General features: G+C 38.7%; 1 protein-coding gene across 1 annotated transcript; it reads right to left on the reverse strand.

Annotated features, from left to right (window-relative positions):
* Nucleotides 1-9177: 9177 nt before the first annotated feature.
* Nucleotides 9178-9436, reverse strand: LOC118025919 (thymosin beta-4, Y-chromosomal-like). Its single transcript, XM_035028629.1, has one exon. It carries the CDS (start codon nt 9310-9312, stop codon nt 9178-9180), a length of 135 nt encoding a protein of 44 aa, XP_034884520.1. The 5' UTR covers nt 9313-9436.
* Between the last annotated feature and the right edge of the window lie 1523 nt (nt 9437-10959).

Consider the following 10959-nt stretch of genomic DNA (forward strand, 5'->3'; position numbering starts at 1 on the left):
GGAGCCTGCTTCTCCCTCTCCCGCTCCCCCTGCTTGTGTTCCCTCTCTCGCTGTGTCTCTCTCTGTCAAATAAATAAAAATCTTTAAAAAAAAAAAAAAGCTTTCACTGCTTTTACTGGGATCGTGGAATTCAAAACCCATAGTGTAGAATCCTGACTCTGTGCTATTACTATTTTCTAAAATTATTTTCTGTTTTCTCTTAGGATTTAGTAAAATTCCTTTAGGTAAAGTAAGTTATGCTAAGGAAAACCAGAAAAAGGGATTTTTTTCAGTGTGGGCCTGATTTTAAAGGGATAATGGAAAACCCCAGAGGGTTGGGCATCATGCATTCATTCATTCATTCATTCATTCATCAAATAGTTAAGTACTTACATGTGCGAGGCACTGTGCTAGGTGTTGAAGATTCAAAGAGGACTAAGATACATCAAGAAATTTCAATTCTAATAGGTGAAATATTCACATAAACAAGTAGGTGTACTAAATGATTCAAAATAGCACAGATATATAGTCAAGGTAGAGGATGGTTTAACAGTTAAGTAAGGCTACTTGCTGTAATGTATGAATTCCCAATTTAAGGGACTTACAGCAAAAATGTATTTCTTGCTCACATCAAATTTTATTGCACGTCAGCTTGGGAAGGGAGTCTCTACTTCATAAAGTCATTAAGAGATCCAAGTCTGTTCCATCTTCCAATGAAGATCACTAAGCATCACCTAGCTGGCATATGGGGAGAGCCAGAGTAGAGAAGATATACCTTCTTATAACCATTTTGTCCCATAAGTGACACAGCATGTGGTTATGTGGCCCTATATAGATGCAAGAGGGCCAAGAGATACAATCTAACGATATGCTGAGGAGGATATTTGAAAACAGGGTTTGGTGAATATATAGTTAGACTGCCACGGATGGAATGGTCTATTCTACCTAGAAGGGGTGAGAGAGCCTTTATAGAAGAGATGATCTTGAGTGGAATATCTAAAGAGAAGTATGTGCTGGGTATTAGAGTGAAATAATGCTGTGGGAAAAATAAAACTGCAGAGGATGAAGTTGGAGTTAACTATTACAACCATATCTTCCCATCTGGAAAGTCTCTTTCCAGAACTCATTTGACTTAAATCATTTAACTCTCTCCCACTACTCACCTAACTTCTTCTTTTCTACTCATCCAGAAAGTCTCAGTTTAAAAATCACTTCTTCTAGGAGTCCGGCCTAATCAATAGACTGGGGGAGGTTCTCCTACTAGGTGGTCCCATAGTATCTGCTGTTTTTGTTGTAACTGTGTAAATGTCTGTCTTTCTTCTTATACTGTAAGCACCATAAGGACAGGGGCAATGTCTGGTTTTAATCACCATGTGTTTCTAGTGATTAGCACTGTACCTGTCACATAGCAGGCCTTTGATAAGTATTTGTTGAATGAATGAATGAATCTGCCTTCCAAAAGCATCTCTTATATTAATACTATCCTCAGTCATTCATGTGGTTGATTGGTCAATAGATGTTCAGTCCTCATTAAGTGCTAGTCTTTTGTACATTTGAGTTAGTGATGAATGAAATACTGTTCTTTTTGTTAGATTATAGTTTCCTGTATCCCCATTCCCTTTTAAAAAAAGGGTAGGGCAGCCAACTCATCCTGGCTTGCCCAGGGCTTTCCTGGTTTTAGCACTAAATATATCCCAGGAGTCCTCTACTCCCATCCCCAGTCCTGGGTAATCTGGGACAGTTGGTCACTCTACAGTATGGTCTGTTTCCTATCTAGCTCTCAGATATCTAGCATTATATCTGGCACATGATAAGCTTTCAATGAATATTTGTTGAGTATAGGTGGGTAGGTTGGTGGATGGATGTGGACTTGGATGAATGAATAGGTGGCTGGGTGGGTGAATGGATATGCTTGTTGGGGGAACATATCAGAATCTGGAGAAAGGAAAAGAGACACCTAGAGATCTCAGGACACACAAGAAAGGTCTACAGCAGAGAGCTGGGAGGGCAGGGACAGCCTTCCAGGAGTCTAAGGTACTAACACTCTCCTTTGGCCACTTGTCTGAGATTGATCTGAGTTTTCTATAGACCCAGAAGTGGGGAAAGATTGGCCACTGAAGGAAATTCCCAGCTAGGATGATGGGTATCAGGATGACTTGGCACAGAATGTCCTCGTTCTGCTTTGCCAGTCACTGGCATTATTATCCCCTGGCAACATCCTCAGAGGAGGTCAAGGTATCAATAAGTATTTCAAGACCTTACTTTGGGGAAAAAATGTGACAAGCTTTGATGTTACTGTGTAGAGGAGAGATGTGGAGAAGTAAGAAAATAGCTAGAACTTTATAATAATTATAGTTAATTATATTTTCAAAATATTTTAGTGAATTTAATACAGCTAATAAAATTACGTTTACTTTTTTCCTGCTCAGATTCCTGGAGGAGAAGTTCAAATTTTTCAGAGCATTATTTTAAGGACATTATGGTAGCTTTTTTTTCTTAGAAATTCAATTCTCTTCTGTCTTCTAGAATGCCCCTCAGCCCCAGTTTTGCCCTTATTCCTCAAAGATGAGTCACAATGGAGAAGTCTTTTTGGATCCCTCCTAGCACTCAGAGTACTCTGTTAATACCTTTTATGGCAGGTACTCTTGAATAACACTGTATGTTATAAATGCCTGCTCTTCCCATTAGATGGGCACTACCTGTAGCACAGATACAGATTCAAATATCTACCCTGCCGCTTATCAGTTGTGTGACTTCCAGCTAGTTACTTAATTTCTCTGAGCTTCAGTGTTTCCTTCTGTAAAAGATTAGCATTATTTATCTCATAGGGTTGTTGCAAAGATAATATGAGAAATCTTCTGCAAACTTCTTGGCACAAATGGGCCTTTCACAAATGTTAGTTGCCTCCTTTTCCCCCTTCTTTGAGGAAGGAACAGTCCATTATATATTTATTTCTGGGTCTCCAACATAGAGCTTGGCACACAGTGTGCCTCGAATATTTACCAAGTCGAACTGTCAAAGAACCATGGTCTCACTGGAGGATGATATTAAAGAATCAATTACAATGACATGGTGTAAAACATGGTAAACAGAAAGTGGAAGCTCACACAAAACCATCGCAAAGTTTAACATGAGCCATAGCCAACTCATCTATTTCTGTCTCTACTGATTCATTATTTTATTCACTTTTTTGTTCACATTGTACTACTGGCATACTTGTATCTTAGCAATTATCATATTATGATAAAATTATATATTTATACTTTCTCTCCTCAACTGAATTATAAATTCCTCAAGTACAGAGAATGTGCCTCATGCATCTTTGTATCTCCCATACCTAGAATAGGCACCCATTCATCGCTTTTTTAAAAAAAAAAAAAACCAGTTTAGCCGTTTTCACTTACTCTGACATATCTACCTTTGGTGAGAAACTTCTCCTTAATATGCATTTTGTTTTTTCAGCTGAATTGAAATCTCTTTCAAGGGACGCCTGGGTGGCTCAGTCAGCTAAGGGTCTGCCTTCGGCTCAGGTCATGATCCCAGGGTCCTGGGATTGAGTCCCACATCAGTCTCCTTGCTCAGTGGGGAGCCGGCTTCTCCCTCTGCCTGCCGCTCCCCCCCTCGTGCTCTCTCTCTCTGATAAATAAATAAATAAAAAATTTTTTAAAAGTTCTTTCAAGATTGGAAGCCATGTTTCTCCTATAAGGTCTAGCACAGGGTCAGACCTATAGTGGGTGCTAATTGCATATTTAGTTGACCAATGCGTATTGTCTCACAATAGGCGGATGTCATTCCACATCATAAAGAACATTTCTGTATGAATTTAAGATATACAAGGTTCTGATATGGCCCATTAATGTCATGCCATATCAGATAAAATTTGATTCCAATACAACTAAAGAACAAATACAGCTTTCTTTCTTCTGAGAAAAGAGAAAGAAAATGATGTTATTGTTTTTATAAAAATAAAAAAGCAACAGATCACCCAAAATTCTACCATCCATAAATAATCAGTGTTAATATTTTGTGAACATTATTTCAGACATCTCTCTATGTGCATATTCAGAAAAGAGATGGATGGATGGCTAGATAAAAATGATTTTATGAAAATAGGATCATAGAGTGCAGGCCAGTTTTATTAAAAATATTCAATCTAATTTTACTTGAATTTAATAGAAGACTAAAATGAAACCAAAGGAATTGCTAATCTTTGGATAAATATTATTTCACCTCAAGAGATATTGACTTCACACTAGGGAAGATAAGATTATCACTATTATACCTCCTCTCATCTCTCCCCCATCCTCCAGATTTTTATTAGTTATATCATTACTCTGTCAATGTTATTAACTGTTACATGCTGCTTTGCTGCCAGCATTACCTCCGTTATTTAGGGGGTGTATATGTAGTATGAATATTTACTTAAATGAATTCAGTGCTCCACCTGTGTTCTTCTATCATGGTTTATCTGTTCCCAGACTTTTTAATTTGATTTTTTCCTCTTGGTTGGATGGACTTTGTAAAAGGTTTTATGAATGCTGTATTCCCTGAGTTCTACATGTTGCATTTGTATTGAAAAAGTAGTTGGCTGGGTATGATATCTTCGAGTCTCACTTAAACTTTCTTTCAACATTTTATAGGCCTACTCAGTTGTCTTTTGGTATTGAATATCACCGTGAAGTCTGACACCAGGCTGATTTTTCCTTCATATAAATATCTTGCTTTTTTCTGTCTATACACCTGAAAAATTATTTCTTTATCCTTGATGTTCAACCATGCTTTTCTTCCTTCCTTCCTTCCTTCCTTCCTTCCTTCCTTCCTTCCTTCCTTCCTTCCTTCCTTCCTTCCTTCCTTCCTTCTTTTTTTTTCTGGAGCACAGTGTGTCTTTTCTGTCTACAGATTTGGTTCTTCTTTTATTTCAGGGAAATTTTTCTCTATTACATTCCTAAATACCTTTTCTGCACAATTTTTTGAATTCACCATAGACGTTAGGAATCCTAGCCAGCCTAGTTAGACTGTCTTCATTTTCCATGACTATTATCCTATGAGTGAATTAATCCCTTTGTCCTTTAGCTTTGATTCACTATGATTATCACAATACTTCCTTTCATATCAGTGATTCTATTTTTAGGCATGGCTATTTTGAGCCATGCTGTGTCTACTTAATTTATTAGTTCTAAAATAGTATTGTTTTCTCTCTTACTATGTTTCTTTTTTTAAGATTTATTTATTTATTTGAGAGAGAGAGTGAACAAGAAGGGGAAGGGGCAGAGGGAGAGGAGAGAATCTCAAGCAGACTCCCCACTGAGCTCAGAGCCTCTGTTTTATTGAGTTGTAACATGCAAAGTGCTCAGAATTTTTGTGTGTGTTTCTTGGGTTATGTTTTCTTTCATGTGTTTTTATTTTAATTGAACTTTTTATGAAGATCATTGTAGCTTCACATGCACTTGTAAGAAATAATACAGGCAGATCCTCTTTAACCAGTTTCTCCCAGAGGTAACATTTTGTATCTTACAGTACAAATCACAACCAGGATATTGACGTTGATATTCAGATTTCCCCAGTTTTACTTATATTCATTTGTGTGTATGTACCTTTATGTAATTTATTGCATGTGTTAGTTTGTGTATCCACCACCATAGTCAGGATGTAGAACAGTTCCAACATCACAAGGATCCCTTGTGTTGCCTTTTTATAACCACACCCTTCCTCCTGACCTTCACTATCCCTAACTTCTGGCAACCACTAATTTATTCCCCATTTCTGTAACTGTCATTTTGAGAATGTTTTATAAATGGAATTATATAATATGTGACCTTTAAGGATTGGCTTTTTTCACTCAGCATAATTGCCTGGAGATCTATCCAAGTTATAGTGTATACCAACAGTTTGTTCCTTTTATTGCTAAATAGTATTCCATGGTATGGGTGTACCACAGTTTGTTTAACCATTTGCCCATTCAAGTACATATGGGTTATTCCTACTTTGGAGCTATTATGAGGAAAGCTACTATGGAACATTCGTGCACAGGTCTTTGTGTGAAAATGTTTTCATTTCTCTGGGATAAATGCCCAAGACTGCAGTTGCTGCTCCACATGGATTTAATCTCTTGTTTGCATGCTATGTTTCTTCCCTTTTCTTCTTTGGTTATAGTAGTATGTTGGCATGGTAGCCATGTCATTTCTTTTCCCCTTGCTTGTGCTTAATATGAGCTTGCCAGGGCTTCTATTTGCTTTGATATAATTTGGTTGAATCCTCCATGACAACCATCCCAGTGTATCTAGAATCTTTTCATATACCCTTCCAAGGTCTCCTTTGAAAGCAGAATGTTCTGTTTATTATTCTGTAGCTTTCAGGTAAATTATGGGAAGGGAAACTCAGCCAAAGTTGTGCCTCTCTTGCTGAGGAAACTAGACTCTGATTTCTGTCTTCTGATGTTTTTTTTTTTAAAGATTTTATTTATTTATTTGAGACAGAGAGAATGAGAGAGAGAGAGCACATGAGAGGGGGGAGGGTCAGAGGGAGAAGCAGGCTCCCTGCCGAGCAGGGAGCCCGATGCGGGACTCCAGGATCATGACCTGAGCCGAAAGCAGTCGCTCAACCAACTGAGCCACCCAGGCACCCTGTCTTCTGATGTTTTATTAAATGTCAATATGTGGCCCATTTAAACCTGCCAGGAGTATATTCCACTCCCAAAGCTTTGGTTCAATACTCTTAAGATATAAGGATGGAGGGAACCTCTGGAAAATGGCAAACGCTGATAGCTGAGATCCTATAGTAATATGTTGGGGCTTCTCCGCTTGAAGGTATGTTCTGGATCCTTCCTCAAATACTGTGTTCCTCAACCTTTTCCCCTACCCATTCCAAACTCCTGTTGACTACTCTCCAAATTGGTGGGGTTTATAGGATTTTGTTGACTTGCCTTTTCCCCTAAGTGCTGTTTCTGGGGGTTGGACCAGGTAGGAACACTTTAGCACTGTCCCAAGGTCTTCAGTTTTCTTCCTTGGCTGCCACTTTTGGAAATTTACATATTGAAGTTTTACTCCTTTCCTTGTTTGTTTATTGCTGTTGAAATTGTTAGTGTTTTTTAAAATTATGATTTATCTTTGTTCATTTTGTTAGGTATTTGGCAGCAGTGGTAAGAGATTGAGTAAGAGTCTGTAGGCCAGCATTATTCTATCAGCTTTCCCAGGAAATCTCAGATCGTGTTTATTTTAACCCCTCTTTTGTGCTAGAGGGCCTGAGTCTGGAGAAGAACAACACTTTTAAGAAAACAAGGAAGTATAACAGAGTTGGGCAGTCACTGCAACCAGGACCAGGAAGGAAGAACATAATTTGTGAAAAGTTGGCATGGCACACTCAAACATGGAACTAACCTGGGACCCCCTAACTGAATATGAACCTTCTTCTTCTTCACTCTCCTTACCCAACTCTTTCCAAGTTCTGTCATTTTGCCTCAATATTCTTCTCATGTGTGTCCCTTCCTCTCCATCTTACTGTCATCTTTTAGTCAGGCCTCATGTTTCTCCTGGATTCTGCAACATTATCCTAACAGGGCTTCATGCCTCTAATTTCTTCCCCATGCAGGCTATCCTCCACACACTGCCACTGAGTCAGTGTTCCTAAAACACCACTTTGAGTATACCCTCTCCATTCAAAGGCCATCAGAGACTTCCCAGTTGCCAGAAAAATAAGTTCAAACTTATTAATATGGTCTAAAAGCAGCTAACATTTATATTTTTCCTTAATGCTGAGAACATTCTAATTGATTTTTACATATTGAATAATTTCATCTTCAAACCTTTGAGGTAGCTATTATCCTCATTTTACATATGAGAAAACTGAGGTAAGGGAAGTCCCATAATTTTCCTAAGTTCACACTGCTAGTAAGCTGAAGAAATGGGACTCAAACGCTAGCAACGTGGCTCCAGGGTCCATGCTCTTAAACCACCTACATTGCCCCCCTACAATGCCCTTCATTGTCTGCCATCTTAATGATCTTTGTAACCTTATCACTCTCATTATCACCCATACATGAACATCCTGAACACATCAAGCTACATGCTGTTCCCTGAACACACCATATTCTTTCACACCTCTGTCCCTTTTCACATGCTGTTCTCTCCATGGACCACTCTCACTATACCCTACCAAATCTACTTGGTAAACTCCCATTTATAATTTTTTTTCTTCTGCTGTTTTTGCCAAAGTACAAATCTAATTTTGCAGACTTGGTTGGCCCTTCAGTAAGGACTCATTCCCTCTAGGATACACGCAGCTTTCTCAGTGCAGTAGATAAGGCTTTGCAAGATTCAGGCCCTGTCTACCACACAACTGTCATCTTTTCACTTTTCCTTTCATACCTCAAACTCCACCTATACCAAACTACGTCAACTTTCCTAACCACACCATTCTGTTCTTGTCCATGTTCTTCCTTCTCGCTGGAAGAATCCCCGGTCCACCTGAAAGACTCCTACATGTGCCTCAAGACTCAGTACAATCATCCTCTCTGCAGTGAAGCCTTCCCTTCTCTGCCATGCATGCCCTCCTTTACTTTCTTTAAGCAGAATTGGCTATTCTCTTCTCAGTGCCACCCATGCACCTGTATATTACTTCTATTGTAGCATTTATCACACCATTGCACAATTATTTTTTACATAGCAGTCTCCCTTATTAACTTTATTGAGGAGAATGGCAATATTTTTATATCTTTAAAGTTTATTCTAACTTGTACCTGGCACGTAATAGTCACTCCCAAAATATGTGTTGAATGAACAAGTCTTTTTTTTTTCAGGTTTTCAAACTTTTTATTTGCATATTTAAAAAATCGTGCATTCCAATAATTAAAGTCATTTGAACAAAAAAAAATGGCACTCTGATTAAACTGCATTTTACAGTCTGCAGAACACCTTGAACCATCTTGACTTTTACTCTAAATTTCACTGTCATCCCACCTAGCTTCTTCCTTCACCAACATGCAAGTTCTTTTCCTTCTCTGCCAGCCAGACAGCCATATGGGAGAGGAAAGCATGGCCTTCATTGTCAGTAGTTCTCTATCCTTCAATGTGAAAAGGGGCAGCACAGCCATTTAAACTTGATACAACCTCTTTGAATCTTGGAAAGTTAAACAGCTAAAGAAGTAAAATAAGAAGGCAATGTTTGTGGAATGTACAGTGCATATTGGCGGTGCATGTCTCATTAAGATTCGCCTGCTTGCTTCTCCCATTCAATCGTTTCTTTTGAAGACAGTGGATTTTTCTCTTGTGTTTCTGTCTTCTTCAATTTCAACTTACCGAATTTCTCAATCTCAGCCATATTGGGTTTGTCAGACATGGTTGCCAAGGAAGCAGAGCAAGGCCGGTGAACTAGTGATGCCTTGTTTGTGCAGTGGCCACTGCCAAGTCATGAATGAATCTTAATATTCCCAGTGTCTAGCACAGTTCTAGGACACAGTAGGTGCTCAAGAAATAGCTGTTTACTTAACAAATAAATGTTTATGCTCTTTTTTCACTGTTATGTGTTTTCCTTCCAGGTACTTTCCTACTTCTTCAAACAAATCCTTTAGTGGGAGCCCCTAGTGCCTCAGAGCCAGCTTGTGGGTTTATTTTTCAGAGCAAAGAGTGACCTTGAAGAGAACAGCATAACCTAAGGAAACAGGGCTAGAGGAAAGAGGCTGGGTCAAGCTGGGAGGAACAGAGAAGGGTAGACTATTTGACAGGACCTAATAAGATTGGGTGTATGAAGGTAGCTCTGTAGGTATGGCAGAGTCTTTCTGGGGGCAATGATTTCCAAACTTGAGTGGCCATTAGAATTATTATAAAATAATTCTCCATAGATCTCTGTATGTCTTGTGAACAGAGGCACTGATTGCCTGTGCTCCAGACTAAGGTGTTTACACAGTGAACAGCCTTGGAAGATAGATTGTATCCCCTTTCAGAACAAAGGACAGGTTTATTTCTGTCACATATAATAAAGATAATCTTTTCTTCTAGAATAAAGATCAGACACACTTATCACCCATTATAAAAAAATTAGGTTCCCTAAGCTTGGTGTTCTTCTTTTGTAACACAACTCACTGTGTGTTCCTACATCACTTAGCCCTCCTCGTGCCATCCTGTGAGAATTAAGGCATGGGGAACTGACACACATGCTGATACTCTGGCTGCAGGTATTGCTGAGTAATAATAATAATTACATAATAATAACAATAACAATAATAAACTCCTGTCTCTGACCCAGGAATTTCATGTGTTCTGTCAGTATCCATGAAAACTTGATAGGCTAGGGGCGCCTGGGTGGCTCAGTCGTTAAGTGTCTGCCTTCGGCTCAGGTCGTGATCCCGGGGTCCTGGGATCGAGCCCTGCATGGGGCTCCCTGCTCCACGGGAAGCCTGCTTCTCCCTCTCTCACTTCCCCTGCTTGTGTTCCCTCTCTCGCTGTGTCTCTCTCTGTCAAATAAATAAATAAAATCTTAAAAAAAAAAAGAAAACATGATAGGCTAACTTATTAACTTACAAGTAGAGTAAAATCTCACAGTTCTTGACAAGGATCACCAGGAGAACTTGTTTAAAATGCAGGTTCTTGGTTCTCCCCCAGTTATGATTTGATATTTCCAGAATGAGGCTTAGAAATATGCATTTTAGATAAGTGATTCTAATGTTGGAGATCCTTAGACCTCCCTTGAGAAACATTATTTTCAGGATTATGCTAATCTATAGTCTACAGATTTGACTATAGACAGAAGACAACACTTTCTTCTTGCATACGTAGAGGTAATCATAGATTAACACATGAGCTCCTTTGGCAATTGTTCTGGTTCAAAGAAACTGTTAAGATAGAAAATGTCTGCTCACTATAAGCAATATATAAGAGAAAGTTATGTACTGGTTAGAGTAAAATAGAAAGAAATAGAAATGCATGTATAAACTTGTACCTTCATCACTTAACTCAATTGTTCAATCACTGTCAAAATTGAACTTGG

Source organism: Mirounga leonina, unplaced genomic scaffold (assembly GCF_011800145.1).
Source record: "Mirounga leonina isolate KUSES-001 unplaced genomic scaffold, KU_Mleo_1.0 Mir_204, whole genome shotgun sequence".
NCBI classification, from domain to species: Eukaryota; Metazoa; Chordata; class Mammalia; order Carnivora; family Phocidae; genus Mirounga; species Mirounga leonina.